We start from the raw sequence: 17,914 nt of genomic DNA on the forward strand, positions 1-17,914 counted from the left end.
AGCGAGACTCCATCTCAAAAAAAAAAAAAGAAAGAAAAGAAAAGAAAAGAAAAAGAATGAAAGTTCTTGCAATGAAAGACTTATACTACAGCCTGGCCAACAGAGCAAGACTCCGTCTAACAAAAAAAAAAAAAAAAAAAAGAATGAAAGTTAGCTGGGCACAGTGGCTGATGCATGTTATCCTAGCAAGGTTGAGGTGGGAAGATCACTTAAGACCAGCCTGAGTAACATAGCAAGACCTTGTCTTTAAAAAAATAAAAAATAAAAATAAAAAAGAATGAAAGTTGCAAGCCAATAAATGGCTTTACTAATCTGCCTCCTCATTTTGTAGTGGGGTCAAAGGTGTTAATGAAGAAGTCCCTGTTCAAAGCCCTCTTGTCTGCCACAATCACTTTTCCTTGTCCTGTATACTTGTCTCTAATAAGGTTAACATAATCTGATCCTATTAATATTTACTTCATGTTTTCCTGCAGGAAGTTGGAAATCTGTATGACATGTTCCACACTCGTAACTCTTTACACCGTAGAGCTTATCAACACAAAGTTGGCAACATTATTGATACAATGTAAGAAACTTGATTGTCATTTCCCTATAAAATTTTCCTTGATACTTGGCTAGAGTATCATACTAGGCTCAACTAGACATTTCTAGATAAGTTCAAGTAAATATTAAGTGATCAAATTTAAAATGGTTTCCTTAAAGAAAAAAATCTAGCATAGAGTTACTTTAGTTGGAGGAAAAGGAGAGAAGTGGATAAAGGGGCTTAGGCCAGACATGAAGCGGCAGTGCTGAGATCACCCAGGACCTTGGCACAGCTAGTCACTTACGTACCAGATATTAGTCATCAGCAGAATGGGAGGTAGGACGTGAATATTTGAATTCTGAGATTAATGACAAAAATTAACTTTAAGGATTAAGATTAATGTCTATTTGTATCCTGTCAAATATTTATCAAAATTAGTACCAAATGGTAAAACCAACAGCAATTTTACCTCTTCCTAACCCAGTCAGAACCATAGCAGAAAACTGTACAGCCAGGTCTCCCTGTGACTCAAAGATTCCATGAGGAGTTATCAAACACTGGGTGTGAGCCAAGTTACTTCTTCCATGTCTCTAAAATAGCCTTAAATTAATTAACCCTTCATGTTCGTTTTCACATTTGTGTTGAGGAAGTTTAGCTTCATTCCTATTTTTACCTATCCTTTGTCATGAGCAGATTACTTGGAGTACATTCTCCTATTTGTATGTTAATACTTTGGTAAGAGTTTTTGTTGTTGTTGTTGTTTTGTAATTCAGAGAGATCTAGGTTCAAAGCCTGGCCCTGTTTCTTCCTAACTTGGTTAAATCAAAATTTACTTCATTTCTGCGTCTATAAAATGAGGGCTGAATACACCCACCTTATTGTTGGGAAGATTAAATAAGATGGTGAATGTAAAGCCCTGCCACAGTGCCTGGAACACAGTAAGCACGGTAGCTCACAGGTCACCAAGCACAAATTTGGTATGGTGGAGAAGCAGTTGTCTTTAGAACATTGTGCCTCGTTATTTTATTTCCCTAAAGTAGAAAGATTTCCTTAAGTAAGACATAAGGCAAATATTCAAAATTTCTCATAAGCATAAATTTTTGCAAAATGATTTTTAGGATTACAGATGCTTTCCTCAAAGCAGACGACTATATGGAGATTACAGGTGCTGGAGGAAAAAAGTATCGCATTTCTACAGCAATTGATGACATGGAAGCCTATACTAAGCTGACAGGTAAGAAGTAACAGGTAACATAGATGGTCCATCTCAGATAAACTATAAGATGTCCTTGAATTGCCAGTGAGTTATTTTTCTTTCTTTTATTTTTCATTTTTCAAAATAACTATTTAATTTTAAAAAAAGAAAGAAAGGGTCTCACTATATTGCCCAGGCTTCTCTCAAACTCCTGGGCTCAAGCGATCTTCCTGCCTTGACCTCCCAAAGTGCCAGGATTACAGGTGTGACCCACTGTACACAGCCGGTGGAAGGATTTTAGCTTCCCAAGTAATTATCTCCTTTTGAATTTGAGTTTTATTTCTGTCTTGTACCAATAAAGTGACCTTGATAAAGGGATTTGACCTATCTGAATCTTTCATCTGTAAAATGAGGGTAATGATACCTAGTATACAGTTTTGTTGTGATGTTTAAATGAGGCATAGCACCTAGTATAGACTTGACACATAAGTACTCAATATACATTATTTAACTTTTTTTTTTTTTTCCTGCAGATGGAGTCTCGCTCTGTCACCTAGGCTGGAGTGCACTGGTGCAGTCTTGGCTCACTGCAACCTCCACCTCTTGGGTTTCAGCAATTCTTCTGCCTCAGTTTCCTGGGTAGCTGGGACTACAGGCATGCCCCACCATGCCCAGCTAATTTTTGTATTTTCAGTAGAGACGGGGTTTCACCATATTGGCCAGGCTGGTCTCGAACTCCTGACCTCATGTGATTCATCTGCCTTGATCTCTCAGAGTGCTGGGATTACAGGTGTGAGCCACCAAGCCTGGCCCATTATTTAACTTTTTAATTTAATTTTTATTTTTTTATTTATTTTGAGACAGGATTTTATTCTGTCATCCAGGCTGGAGTGCAGTGGTGCCATCATAGCTTATTGCAGCCTCAACCTCCCGGGCTCAAGTGATCCTCTTGCCTCAGCCAAGTAGCTGGGACTATAGGCATGTGCTACCACACCTGGGTAATTTTTTCAATTTTTGTAGAGACAGGGTCCCACTATGTTGCCCAGACTTGTCATTATTTAACTCATACCTGGACTAATATTGAACACCAAAAAACTGACTTGACCATTTAACATTATTTTCATTACAAAAACACAAGATGCCAGGAACATCTATCCACACTTCTGCAGAAACAAAATCTACAGCTTAGTGTGGAAAGGTTCTTTTTTTTTGAGTGTGGGACAGAGTTTTGCTCTTGTAGCCCAGTCGGGAATACAATGGCACGATCTCGGCTCACTGCAGCCTCCACCTCCTGGGTACAAGCGATTCTCCTTCCTCAGCCTCCCGAGTAGCTGGGATTACAGGTGCCTACCACCACTCCCAGCTAATTTTTTTTTGTATGTTTAGTAGAGACAGGGTTTCACCATGTCAGCCAGGCTGGTCTGGAACTCCTGCCTCGGCCTCCCAAAGTGCTGGGATTACAGGCATGAGCCACTGCACCCAGCCACAGCTAGTTCTTTAATGTGGGAAAGTATTGACTGAGATAAAGCAAAATAAGTAAAATGAAAAATATACACCAGAGTTCTTAGTTACAAATTATGAAACTGTTTAACTAAAAATAAAATTGGGCCAGGCATGGTGGCTCATGCCTGTAATCCCAGCACTTTGGGAGGCCAAGGAGGGCAGATTACCTGAAGTCAGAAGTTTGAGACCATCCTGTCCAAAATTGTAAAACCCTGTCTCTACTACAAATACAAAGATTAGCCAGGCATGGTGACGCATACCTGTAATCTCAGCTACTCAGGAGGCTGAGGCAGGAGAATCGCTTGAACCCAGGAGGCAGAGGTTGTAGTGAGCCGAGATCACACCATTGCACTCCAGCCTGCGCAACAGAGCAAGACTCTGTCTCAAAAATAAATAAATAAATAAACAAAAAATAAAAATAAAATTGGAAAGCAATCACATAGCTTACAGAATCCGTGGAAAGGTTGGAGGCTCTGAAAATGGAGAAAAACAACAGAAGCTAAGTGACCTAAGACACAGCCAAATCACTACCATAGCTTCCTGCCTAGAGTGCTACTTCTACGGCAGCTGGATTCTATTTGCTGCAGACGGACAAAATGAAACCTAAACTATCTCCTCCTAAACTGTCTTTGAAGAACCAGTTTTTTAAATTACCAACCCCATGCAGATTGTTATTTCTGTAAAGTATGATAAAAATGAATTACTAGAAAAATGAAATGGGGGGAAAAGGCATGTAAAATACAAGCCCAAATTTTTATTATTCAACTTGACAGACTTCACATTACCTTTCAGTAAATTCAATCAAAAGATACATAATAGGCCAAACAAGGTGGCTCATGCCTATAATCCCAGCACTCTAGGAGACCAAGGCAGATGGATCGCTTGAGCCCAGGAGTTTGAGATCAGCCTGGGCAACATGCTGAAACCCTGTTTCTATAAAAAATTTAAAAATTAGCCGTGATGGTACGTGCCTATAGTCCCAGCTACTCAGGATGCTGAGGTTGGAGAATCACTGGAGCCCAGGAGGTGGGGATTGCAGTGAGCCAAGATTGCACCACTGCAGTCCAGCCTGGGTAACAGAGCAAGACCCTGTATCAAATAATAATAATAATAGAGAAAAAAATAAAAAATTAACTTACAAGAACTATATACATTGTTCTTTAAAAATATATATATAAGTCTAGGCAGGGTGACTCATGCCTATAATCCCAACACTTTGGGAGGCTGAGGCAGGTGGATCACTTGAGGTCAGGAGTTCAAGACCAGCCTGATCAACATGGTGAAACCCTGTCTCCACTAAAAATACAAAGTATTAGCTTGACGTGGTGGCGGGTGCCTATAGTCGCAGCTACTCAGAGACTGAGGCACAAGAATCACTTGAACCCAGGAGGCGGAGGTTGCAGTAAGCCATGATCGCACCACTGCATTCCAGCCTGGATGACAGAGCGAGATTCCATCTCAAACATGAAATAAATAAATAAATAACATAAAAGTTAAAAAAAAAAAAAAATTGAACAAGTTGAGGATACTTTTAATTTTCATTCATAATAATGCAAGTGATGCTACATTTTAAAAAGTCAGCCGGGCATGGTGGCTCACGCCTGTAATCCCAGCACTTTGGGAGGCCGAAGTGGGCGAATACGAGGTCAGGAGTTTGAGACCAGCCTGGTGCCTGTAATCCCAGCTACTCCGGAGCCTGAGACAGGAGAATCATTTGAACCCAGGGGGCAGAGGTTGCAGTGAGCCGAGATTGCACCATTGCACTCCAGCCTGGGCAACAGGGTGAGACTCTGTCTCTACAAAAAAATTAAAAAATTAGCCGGGCAGAGTGGCACATACCTTTAGTCCCAGCTGTTCAGGAGACTGAGGCAGGAAGATTAATTTTTTCAAATTATATTTACATTTATTTAAACTAGCTTTTGATTTAGCTGGGCATGGTGGCATGTGCCTGTAGTCCCAGTTACTCAGGAGGCTGAGGCAGGAAGATTGCCTGAGCCCAGGAGGTCAAGGATGCAGTGAGCCATAATCATATACCACTTTACTCCAGCCTGATGAGACAGTGAGACCCTGTCTCAAAAAAAAAAAAAAAAATTTAGCCAGGCATGGTGGTGCACATCTGTAGTCCCAGCTACTCAAGGGCTAAGGCAGGAGGATGCCTTGAGCACAGGACTTTGATGCTGCAGTGAACTATGATCACACCACTGCACTTCAGCCTAGGCACAGAACCTGACCTTGTCTCCTTAAAAGGAAGAAAAAAAAAACAAAGAAAAAGGCCAGGTGAAGTGGCTCACACCTGGAATCCCAGCACTTTGGGAGGCTGAGGCAGGTGAATCATTTGAGGCCAGGAGTTTGAGACCAGCATGACCAACGTGGTAAAACCCAATCTCTACTGAAAATACAGAAATTAGCTGGGCATGGTGGCACACACCTGTAGTCCCAGCTACTCAGGAGGCTGAGGCAAGAGAATCACTTGAACCTGGGAGGCAGAGGTTGCAGTGAGCCAAGATCACACCACTGCACGCCAGCCTGGATGACAAAGCAAGACTCTGTCTCAAAAAAAAAAAAAAAAAAATTGCACAGGGATATATATATGTAGAAAGTGCATGCAGAAAAACATTAACAATTGTTGAATTTAAGTGAAGGATATTTTATTTTGAAATTTTTCAAAATAAAAATTGGGAGAAAATGAAAGAAAGGAAAAATATTTCTTCTACTCTCATCATCAAATGGGACACTTAAAAAATCGTTGTTTTATTATTATAGAAATTTACAAAGTACCTGTCAGTTAGCTTCAACAGTTATCAGCACATGGCAGTTTTGCCTCATCTCCTCATCTACCCACTCATGTCAAACACTGGACTATTTTGAAGCAGATCCTAGACATAATTTTGCTTGTAAATATTTCAGGACCATTCTCTCTCTTTTTTTTTTTTTTTTTTGAGATAGTGTCACTCTGTCACCCAGGTGGGAGTGCAGTGGTGCCATCTCGGCTCACTGCAACCTCCACCTCCAGGGTTCAAGCAATTCTCCTGCCTCAGCCTCCTGAGTAGTTGGGACCACAGGCATGCACCACCATGCCCAGCTAATTTTTGTATTTTTGGTAGAGGCAGGGTTTTGCCATGTTGGCCAGGCTGGTCTCGAGCTCCTGACCTCAGGTGATCCACCTGCCTCGGCCTCCCAAATTGCTGGGATCACAGATGTGAGCCACAGTGCCTAGCCACCATTCTCTTTTAAAAACAAAATAAAACATGTCAACAATAAATCCATACACATTTATGTGCCCATCACCCAGCTCAGCAGTCATCAACTCCAATGCAGTCTTATTTCTCTCTATCCTTCCCCACTCTCTGGATTACCTGGAATTAAATCCAAGTCATTGACAGGAACTTTTATTTTTGAGACAGAGTCTCACTCTTGTTGTCCAGGCTTGAGTGCAATGGCGCAATCTTGGCTCACTGCAACCTCCACTTTCCAGGCTCAAGCAATTCTCCTGCCTCAGCCTCCTGAGTAGCTGGGATTACAGGTGCCCGCCACCACACCCAGCTAATTTTTTTTGTATTGTTAGTAGAGACGGGGTTTCACCATGTTGGACAGGCTGGTCTCGAACTCCTGACCTCAAGTGATCCGCCCGCCTCGGCCTCTCAAAGTGCTGGGTTTGCAGGCATGAGCCACTGCGACTGGTCAACTGGAACAGTTTTAAAAGGTTTTTTCACTTAAGTATTTTAAAAAATTTTCTCATATTGCTAAAATAATAATGTACCTACCTGTTAAGATCTTTTCAGTAGAATAGCACTATGTAATTCTTTAACTCTGTGTTTTTATTTTAATGTAACTGAAATGTCATCAAATTGGCAGATAACATTTTTCTGGAGATTTTATACTCTACTGATCCCAAATTGAAAGACGCACGAGAGATTTTAAAACAAATTGAATACCGTAATCTATTCAAGTATGTGGGTGAGACCCAGCCAACGGGACAAGTAAAGATTAAAAAGGTGAGTTATCAGGCATCTTTCCATTAGTGAAAGGTTACCTCTGTCCTCCAAGAGGAAACCACTAACCTATCGTGATACTATGACTCTGTACTAAGTGCTTTACATTTACTCTCATTTAATCTTTACAGCAGTGCAGGGGTCTTAGGCCTGTTTTACAGATAGAGAAACTGAGGCTTCACTGAGATTAAATAACTTGCTCACGAAAGCATATTTAGCCAGGATTCAAAAGCCAGGTCTAACTTAACTCCAAATCTTTGCTCTCATCCAGGAAGTGAGAGTGGGTCTCTAATTTTGGCTAGATTCAAGCATGGGAAAATGAATATAAGGGAAAGGGACCTCCAAAGAAAGTGCCTGCATGAGCTTCATTGAGGCTGTGGTGACCTGTTGTAATGACTTGGTTCCTTCACAGGGTATCAGTCTCCCAGATGGCACATACTTGTCTTCTTTAACTCAAATATCTATTTTCACCTCCTACTTGTTGAAGAGTTTTCTCTTTGCCAGAAAGCTATAACACAAGTCATACTTATAACCACATCCTACCTCAATAATTTCTTGGGTTATACTTCCTCTTGTTGTACTAATAGGTTAATGCCACTTTTTTTTTTTTTTCAAAATGTGAATTTTTTTTTTTTTTTTTTTTTTTTTGACAGAGTCTCACTTTGTCACCCAGGCTAGAGTGCAGTGGCGTGATCTCAGCTCACTGTACCCTCCACCTCCTGGGTTCGAGCAATTCTCCTGCCTCAGCCTCCCGAGTAGCTGGGATTATAGGCACCCGCCACCACGCCCAGCTAATTTTTGTATTTTTAGTAGAGACGGGGTTCCACCATGTTGGTCAGGCTGGTCTTGAACTCCTGACCTCATGATCCGCCCACCTCGGCATCCCAGAGTGCTTGGATTATAGGCATGAGCCACTATGCCTGGCCACTTTTTACAATTTTTTATAAAAATCGCTTTATTTGTTTAACGGGTGACATTGGTAGGAGCTATATTTGTTAAGGATATCTCTAATCATTTTTCTTAGTTAGGTGCCATTTTCATAAAGAGAACCTGTTTGTGGCATGAAGGCTTAATGATGAAAAATGGATTCCAACATGAGGAGTCTTGTGTTTTCCAGGAGGACTATGAATCTCTTCCAAAAGAGGTTGCTGCTGCTAAACCCAAAGAATTGCTGGAAGTAAAACTGGAGGCTGAAGATTTTATAGTGGATGTAAGTAATTAGTCCAGTAATAAACTGAGTGAATAATTTTTTAACAATAAAGCACCCACCATTATAAAAGTAGTACGTGTTCATTATAATTACTTAGAAAAATGCAGAAAGATAAAAGGAAGTCATCTGTGCCCTTACAAAGAGAACCAATATTATTAACCACAAAAAAATTTGATTTGTGATATTTTGCCATTATTTTTATTATAATTGGGGTCATGTGATTACATTGTCTATATTAAAAATTTTTAATTACACAAGTAACACATTTTATTTTTTTTTTGTTGCCTGCATACAAACACAGAGGAAAAAGTTGTAGGGCCAGGCACTGTGGCTCACGCCTGTAATCCCAGCACTTTGGGAGGCCAAGGTGGGTGGATCACCTGAGTCAGGAGTTCGAAACCAGCCTGGCCAACAAGGCAAAACCCTGTTTCTAGTGAAAATACAAAAAAATTAGCCGGGCTTGGTGGCTCGCGCCTATAGTCCCAGCTACTCGGGAGGCTGAGGCAGGAGGATTGCTTGAACCCAGGAGGCAGAGGTTGCAGTGAGCCAAGATCACGCCACTGCACTCCAGCCTGAGCAGCAGAGTAAGACTCTGTCTCCAAAAGAAAAAGAAAAAAAAAAAAAGAGCTGGTCACAGTGGCTCATGACTGTAATCCTAGCACTTTGGGAAGCTGAGGCAGGTTGATCACAAAGTCAGGAGATTGAGACCATCCTGGCCAACATGGTGAAACCCCCATCGCTACTAAAAATTCAAAAATTAGCTGGGTGTGGTGGTATGTGTCTGTAGTCCCAGCTACTCAGGAGGCTGAGGCAGGAGAATCACTTGAACCCGGGAGGTGGAGGTCGCAGTGAGCCGATACCACGCCACTGCACTCCAGCCTGGGCGACAGAGCTAGACAGCACTGCACCTCAGGCCAGTAGTCTCAGCAGATTACACCCTGGACCTTATCAACATTCAAAATTGCCCTCCCTGTAAAATCACTAGTTTAAACATACGTTTCTCTGTCCACAAACCCCTTTCCTCCTCATCCATGTTTTCCTAGCTCATCAGGCCTTCTAGTTTATTGTGTCCTCACTTTCTTCGAGCTTGTCAGTGGCTTTCTATCTTCATTTCTTTCCACATGTAGGCCTGGTGCAATGGCTCATGCCTATAATCCCAGCACCTTGGGAGGCCAAGGAGGGTGAATCACTTGAAGTCAGGAGTTCGAGACCAGCCTGGCCAACACGGTGAAACCCCATCTCTACTAAAAATATAAAAAATTAGCCAGGCGTGGTGGCACACGCCTATAATCCCAGTTACTTGAGAAGCTGAGGCAGGAGAATCGCTTGAACCCAGGAGGCAGAGGTTGCAGTGAGCTGAGATCACACCACTGCACTCCAGCCTGGGCAACAGAATGAGACTCCATCTCAAAAAACAAACAAACAAAAAAAGTATCTTGGATATTGTGATACAGTAATTCACCCATTTTTCTGCAGTTACCCTCAACTCTCTTTTCCTTCTTTGCATCTACCTAGCAGAAGGCCATACAACCTAGATGAATCAAATCTAAACATCTCCACACCTATACCTGGACACATAAATGCTCCTGGGTACCATCACCGTACAGGCATATCTATAAATTCCCGGTCATGAAACTAAGCTGGGCCTTCTGGCAGGCTTAGTGTGATTCTCCGAGTCTCTAATAATCATTTCAGGCCAGGCACGGTGGCTCACGCCTGCAATCCCAGCACTTTGGGAGGCTGAGGCGGGCAGATCACCTGAGGTCAGGAGTTCGAGACCAGCCTGGCCAACATGGCAAAACCCCATCTCTACTAAAAATACAAAAATTAGCCAGGGATGGTGGTGGGTGCCTGTAATCTCAGCTACTCAAGGAGGCTGAGGCAGGAGAATCACTTGAACCTGGGAGGCAGAGGTTGCAGTGAGCCAAGATCCTGCCACTGCACTCCATCCTGGGCAACAGAGCAAGACCCCCATCTCAAAAAGTAATACTAATAATAATCATCATCATCATTTCAAACTGTCCTCCCTCTTCTCAGAAATCCAACCATGCTTCCCACCTCCAGCTATATTCACCTCATGAATAACCTAACCTTTGATTCTTATTTCCAAGATAACCTATAGGACATTAAGTAGCAACTCCTTACACCTTTCTCACCAAAGAAACAAGCCTGCCTCCATCGGCAACTGTATTCAGTATTCCCATTTGTATACTGGGGAAACAGCTTTGTTCTTGTCAAAGGCTTAGGGTAACTCTACTTGTGTTCTAGAGAAGTGTTGTCCTATAGAACTTTCTGCAGTGACAGAGATATTCTTGGTCAGTGCTGTCCCTGTTCATAGCCACTAGCTGCATGCAGGTGTTGAGCACCTGAAATGTGGTTGCTGTAACTGAATAACTTCATTTTTTATTGTATTTAGTATTATTTGTTTATTTTTTAGAGACAGGATCTTGCTCTGTTGCCCAGGCTGGAGTGCAGTGATGTAATCACAGCTCATTATAACCTAAACTCCTGGGCTCAAGTGATCCTCCCACCTCAGCCTCCTGAGTAGCTAGGACTACAGACACATGCCACCATGCCCAGCTAATTTTTAAATTTTTTGTATAGATAGGGTCTCACTCTGTTGCCCAGGCTGCTCTCAAACTCCTAGCCTCAAGCAATCTTGCTGCCTTAGCCTCCTAAAGTGTGGGATTACAGGCATGAGCCACTACACCCAACCAATGTTAATTTAAACTTTTGTTTATTTTGAGACAGGGTCTCTGTCTGTGTCCCAGGCTGAAGTGCAGTGGCATGATCATGGCTTGCTGCAGCAAAACCCCATCTGTACCAAAAACACAAAAATTATCCAGGTGTGGTGGTGCACGCCTGTAGTCCCAGCTACTTAGGAGGCCAAGGTGGGAAGATTACTTGAGCCCAGGAGGTGGAGGTTGCAGTGAGCTGATATCGCACCACTGCACTCTAGCCTAGGCGACAGAGCAAGAGCCTGTCTCAAGAAAATCGTGAACACCACACTGCTCTTCACCCCTCTCCTCTTTTTCAGGGTCAGACTCATCTTCCCTTACCTTTCTAAGGTACCAAATTCCTCTCCAGGTACTTCTTTCTTGCTGTCTTTTTTTTCCTTTATGTTTTTATTTTATGTATTTTTTAAACTGACAAATGATAACTGTCCCATTTTCATGGGGTACATAGTGTATATAAATGTCTGATGATCAGATCAGGGCAGTTAGCATATGCATCATCTAAAACATTTATTATTTCTCTGTGTTGGGAACATTTAATATTTTCCTTCAAGCTATTTAAAACTATGTAATAGGCCGGGCATGGTGACTCATGCCTGTAATCGCAGCACTTTGGGAGGCCAAGGCAGGCGGATCACGAGGTCAGGAGATCAAGACCATCCTGGCCAACATGGTGGAACCCTGTCTCTACTGAAATGAAATAAAATAAATTAGCCAGGTGTGATGGCACGCACCTGGGAGGCTACTTGGAGCTACTTGGGAGGCTGAGGCAGGAAAATTGCTTGAACCCGGGAGGCGGAGGTTGCAGTGAGCAGAGATGGAGCCACTGCATTCCAACCTGGTGACAGAGAGACTCCATATAAAAAATAACAAAAAGACTGTGTAATAGGTTACTGTTAACTAGGCCGGCTGTGGTGGCTCATGCCTGTAATCACAGCACTTTGGGAGGCCTAGGCGGGTGGATCACTTGAGGCCAGGAGTTTGAGACCAGCCTGGTCAACATGGTGAAACCCCATCTCTACTAAAAATACAAAACTTAGCTGGGTGTGGTGGTGCATGCCTGTAATCCCAGCTACTTAGGAGGCTGAGGCAGGGGAATCACTTGAACCCAGGAGGCGGAGGTTGCAGTGTGCCAAGATTGTGCACTGCAGTCCAGTCAGAGCAACAGAGCAAGGCTCTATGTCAAAACAAAGGAAATTACTGTTAACTATAGTCGTAGTCATCCTACAGAACTAGAGAACCCTAGAACTTACTCCTCCTATCTAGCTGTAATTTTGTTTTCTTTAACGTCTTGCCTCCTCTGAACAGCAAAACTTCTAAAAGTTGCCTTCTCTTACTTTTTTTTTGAGGCAGAGTCTCACTGTGTCGCCCAGGCTAGAGTGCAGTGGCCTGATCTTGGCTCACTGCAACCTCCACCTCCTGGGTTCAAGCGATTCTCCTGCCTCAGCCTCCTGAGTAGCCAGGACTACAGGTGCCTGCCACCACATCCAGCTAATTTTTGTATTTTTAGTTGAGATGGGGTTTCACAATATTGGCCAGGCTGGTCTTGATCTCCTGACCTTGTGATCCGCTCGCGTCGGCCTCCCAAAGTGCTGGGATTACAGGCATGAGCCATCACGCCTCTTACATTTCTGTTTCTTATTTTCTCCTGAACCTTTTTCTCTGTTGCCATCACTATACTCTCTCCAGGATCTCCAGTGACTTCAGAGTTGCTAAATCCAGGAGATAGTTTCAGTACTCTCTGCTTCTGAACTGTTTCTTCTGCCTGCAATTCTTTTTCTTCCCACCTAAGCCAGTTTGTTTCTTGCTCACTTAGTAAAGTCACTTTCCCAGGAAAATGTTTTCTCCGGGCACCCTAGGCTACATCAGGTACCCTGTTAGAACATTTCAAAGCACCCTTTGCTTTTCAACTGTGGTTGCATACTTTTATAATTATTTGTTGAACTTCAATCTAGGGCTGCCTGGTTTGTGGGGGCTAGAATTTTCTTTACTTATTTATTTTTGGAGGCAGAGTCTTGCTCTGTTGCCTAGGCTGGAGTGCAGTGGTGCAATCTCAACTCACTGCAACCTCTGCCTGCCAGGTTCAAGCAATTCTTGTGCCTCAGCCTCCCAAGTAGCTTGGACCACAGATACATAACACCATGTCTGGCTAATTTTGTTTTGTTTTGTATTTTTGGTAGAGACAGTGTTTCACCATGTTGACCAGGGTAGTCTCGAACTCCTGGTCTCAAGTGAGCCACTGCATTCGGTCTGGTATTTTATTTTAAAGTGTCCTTGTTGTACTTCTAGTGTCTACCTGTATCTGTCACATAGCAAGGATTGAGTTTACACCATGCTTAGATTGAACACACAAGTACATTTCCCATTTTTCCCCAGATTTCAATACCAAATCCCTAAGAGTGATCATGAACCAGTTATTTTTATTCCATCATGAGTCACCTTATCAACATTCTTACTTCCGAATCCCCAGAAGGCTCTATTCCATTTCTTTTTCTTTTCTTTTTTTTTGGGGGGGGCACAGTCTCACTCTGTTGCCAGGCTAGAGTGCAGTGGTGCGATCTCAGCTCACTGCAACCTCCACCTCCCAGATTCAAGCAATTCTCCTGCCTCAGTCTCCCGAGTAACTGGGGTTACAGGCGCATGCCACCATGCCCAGCTAATTTTTGTATTTTTAGTAGAGACGGGGGTTTCAGTATGTTGGTCAGGCTGGTCTCGAACTCCTGACCTCATGATTTACCTGCCTTGGCCTCCCAAAATGCTAGGATTACAGGCCTGAGCCACTCTGCCCTGTAATCAGGTGGCCTCTGTTCCATTTCTTGTTATGCTCCTACAGCCCTGAATTCAGTTCTCCTGGTTGCTATATGATTACTTACGTATTGCTTTTATTTAGGTTATCAACATGGATTATGGAATGCAAGAAAATAATCCAATTGATCATGTTAGCTTCTATTGTAAGACTGACCCCAACAGACCAATCAGGATTACAAAAAACCAGGTAACTACTTAGGCAAAACAAATATACTGTAATGGCATGTAGCAAATCTTTATGGTAAATTAGCATTTTATATGCAAACTAGGTTTTAAGGCGTATCTTTGCAATTAAAGTGGGCCTGGCACAGTAGCTCATACCGGTAATCCCAGTGCTTTGGGAGGCTGAAGCGGGAGGATCACTTGAGACCGAGAGCTTAAGATCAGCCTGGCCAACAAAGCGAGACCCCATCTCTACAAAAAATAAAAAACTTAGGCATGGTAGCTAATGCCTGTAGTTCCAGCTACTTAGGAGGCTGAGGTGGGAGGATCGCTTCAGCCTGGGAGGTCAAGGCCTCAGTGAGCTGTGATTGTGCCACTGCACTCCAGCCTGGATGACAGGGAGACCTTGTCTCGAAAAAAAAAGAAATAGTTAGGAGCCTAGGGACCAGCTAGTATCTCCAATGTGTGAATTCAAGGTGATAGTGAAATCTCTTCATTTTAAAAAGGTTTCACAACTTCTGCCAGAGAAATTTGCAGAGCAGCTGATTCGAGTATATTGTAAGAAGATGGACAGAAAGAGTTTGTATGCCGCAAAACAACATTTTGTTCAGTGGTGCGCAGACAGAAATTTCACCAAGCCTCAGGTAGGTGGCCTATTACTCACAAACTTCGCACAATTTTTTATTTTTAAGTAAAAACCAAAAATAATTCTGTCTGCTGAAAAGTTCCCATTTAAGTTGTAGTCACTTGGTTATGGTTTTGAAAATAAGGTCTTGGCCGGGCGCGGTGGCTCAAGCCTGTAATCCCAGCACTTTGGGAGGCCGAGACGGGCGGATCACGAGGTCAGGAGATCGAGACCATCCTGGCTAACATGGTGAAACCCCGTCTCTACTAAAAATACAAAAAAACTAGCCGGGCGAGGTGGCGGGCGCCTGTAGTCCCAGCTACTCCGGAGGCTGAGGCAGGAGAATGGCGTAAACCCGGGAGGCGGAGCTTGCAGTGAGCTGAGATCCGGCCACTGCACTCCAGTCCGGGCGACAGAGCGAGACTCCGCCTCAAAAAAAAAAAAAAAAAAGAAAGAAAATAAGGTCTTTCACTTTCTTTCCTTTTAAAATGTCTGAATCTGTGTCAGCCAGTGATTTCTTCCTACAGGAGTTGGGAATGGATACTGTTTAGCATTATTGTCCTAATAATAAAAGATACAAATGTGAACATGTAAATAATGCTTTCTAATGTTGTTCACCAGTGGCCCTGGAAGGTTGTTCATAGTGTCTCCATCTTTCAGAGGTTACCAAAGCTGAGTAGTTAACTTGTTTAACATACAATTGATAATAGACTTCATGTTTCTAAACCTGGTTACTTCTGTATATTAGTTAGCTATTTAAATTATCAAGAATGAGAGTAGAGGGAAGAGGAGCCAAGCCACAGTTGCCAACCCTGTAGAGAATGTTGTTAAAATTGTCTCTTACTGACCTACACATAGTAGGTGTCTGCACAGACAATGTGGCCAGTTGGCATTTATTGACTGAATGAATGAATATAATTGGCAAGCAGGGAAACAGTGCTTTACTGCCTAGTCTGGAACTCTCCCTCACACCTCCCTGTGTGTCAGGTGCTAAAGGGAACAAAGTATAGGGTGAGACATGAAAGCATAGCTCAGGATGTCGGTGCTTTATCAAGTGCCACATGGCATCACGGCATGATCCAGGTAAGATCTCTGAGGATTCAGAGAGTTGGAAGATCTCTGGGAGAAGCCTGGTGAAGGGGCAGGATCTGCTAGATCTTGAAGGCAGGGTTGTGTTTGGATGAGCAGCAGGGAGAATGAAGGGTATATTTGGCAATGGGAGGAGCACAAACAAAGGCATGAAGCTGGAATGAGCTGAGAGTATGTAGGGGACCATGAGGAGACCTGTCTGTCCAGGGTAGAAAATTATTTTTTTAAATTAATTAATTCATTCATTTTTTGGGGGACAGTCTTGCTTTGTCACCCAGGCTGGAGTGACAACTGCACTTACTACAACCTCTGCCTCCCAGGTTCAAGCGATTCCCCTGCCTCAGCCTCCCAAGTAGGCACGTGCCATAATGCCTAGCTAAATTTTTGTATTTTAGTAGAGACAGGGTTTCATTATGTTAGCCAGGATGGTCTCGATCTCCTGACCTCGTGATGCACCCACCTCAGCCCCCCAAAGTGCTGGGATTACAGGTGGAAGCCACCATGCCCAGCCAGAAAATTCTTACTGTTAAGTGTGGAGAGGTTAAATGGGAACTGGATTATGGAGAACCTTGGATAATTGGCTGGGAGATTTTTTTCTCCGTACAGTGGGGAGAGAATCACTGAGCACATTCAAGAGTTGCCATGCACTATAGCATCTGCCTGAATGTGTGTCAGCTCCAACTAGAGTGAAACCCGGGGGAATAAGAGTAGAATTGTCCCTTGGCATCTGTGGGGAACTGGCTCCAGGACCCCCAGATAGAAAAATCCATGGAGGCTCAAGTGCCTTATATAAAATGGTATAGTGTTTGCATATGACCTATGCATATCCTCTTTTATACTTTAAATATCTCTAGATTACTTATAAAACCTACTACAATGTAAATCCTATGTAAATAGTTGTTAATACTGTATTGTTTAGGGAATCATGACAAGAAGAAACTCTGTACATGCTTAGTATAGACGCAGGCATCCATTTCTCCCTCCTCACATTTTCTATCTACAGTTGGTTGAATCTGCCCATAGATGCAGAGGGTCAGCTGTATGTCTGTCCTAGGTACTGTGAAATTAAATCACTGAAACTAAATCACTGAGCACTCTAGCTGCAGATAGCCTGGAGCTTGGAGAGGCTGGAAACAGAGAGTCAAGAGAGGCTATTAAAGTTTGTCTGTGTCATGATAACTACTATAAATTTGGTACATTTACTCACTGAGTGAGTATTTTGCCATGCCCTTGTTAGGTGCCTGGAACAGTACGTAGATAGACAGTTCCTAATAACCCATGGATCCCATTCAGGTTGGGGATAACAATCTAGTTGGGGATAATAATAATTATTAATTTTGCTCCATAAATTAATAATTATAGGAGCATGGTAAGTACTTTGGGTGTAGGGTGAGTACACAGTCTTAGAGGAGGAAAAGGAGGATTTAGCGGGTCTTGGTTGGTCAGGAAAAGCTTATTTAAAGAAGGGCTTATAAACTGAGACCTGAAGGTTGAGTGAGGAGTCGTCTGGGTTAAGGGCTGGCAGCAGGAGGTGGTGGTAGGGGAGGGGTTAAGGCATAGACACCACAGGGTTAATTTGGAAGATGAGAAAGAACATGGTGCATTTCAGGAAGGAGCATAGAGTGTGGAGGTGTCTAGGGCTTTATGCACGGTCCTGTCAGCCAAGAGCAGTAGGGAGCATTGGCACTGAAGGGTTTTAAGCAGGAAAGTGACGTATTTGTTTACATTTATAAAATTCACTAGAATTGAAATTAGAATGAGTGTAAATAAAAAAGTTGGCTATATGCTAGGCATGGTGGCTCACATCTATAATCCTAGCACTTTGGGAGGCTGAGGTGGGAGGATTGTTTGAGCCTAGGAGTCTGAGGGTGCAGTGAGCTATGATCACACCACTACACTCCAGCCTGGTTGACAGAGCAAGATGCTGTCTCAAAGAAAGAAACGTGGGTAGAAATAGAGATGAGGCTGGGTGCGGTGGCTCATGCCTATAATCCCAGCACTTTGGGAGGCCGAGGCGGGTGGATCACGAGGTCAGGAGATCGAGACCATCCTGGCTAACATGGTGAAACCCC

The 17,914-nt window shown here is 43.1% G+C and overlaps 1 protein-coding gene across 1 annotated transcript in view; it reads left to right on the plus strand.

Annotated features, from left to right (window-relative positions):
• The window catches only part of SAMHD1 (SAM domain and HD domain 1), a 57,144-nt gene that overhangs the window by 36,602 nt on the left and 2,628 nt on the right, over nucleotides 1–17,914 (plus strand). Inside the window, exons 10-15 of the mRNA XM_011929092.1 lie at nucleotides 474–565; nucleotides 1,642–1,757; nucleotides 7,077–7,216; nucleotides 8,331–8,423; nucleotides 14,049–14,153; nucleotides 14,635–14,772. Of these exons, the coding sequence (XP_011784482.1) occupies nucleotides 474–565; nucleotides 1,642–1,757; nucleotides 7,077–7,216; nucleotides 8,331–8,423; nucleotides 14,049–14,153; nucleotides 14,635–14,772 (684 nt within the window). The remainder of the gene's footprint in view (nucleotides 1–473; nucleotides 566–1,641; nucleotides 1,758–7,076; nucleotides 7,217–8,330; nucleotides 8,424–14,048; nucleotides 14,154–14,634; nucleotides 14,773–17,914) is intronic.

The sequence above is a fragment of the Colobus angolensis genome, unplaced genomic scaffold, assembly GCF_000951035.1.
Source record: "Colobus angolensis palliatus isolate OR3802 unplaced genomic scaffold, Cang.pa_1.0 Scaffold8, whole genome shotgun sequence".
Taxonomy (NCBI): Eukaryota; Metazoa; Chordata; class Mammalia; order Primates; family Cercopithecidae; genus Colobus; species Colobus angolensis.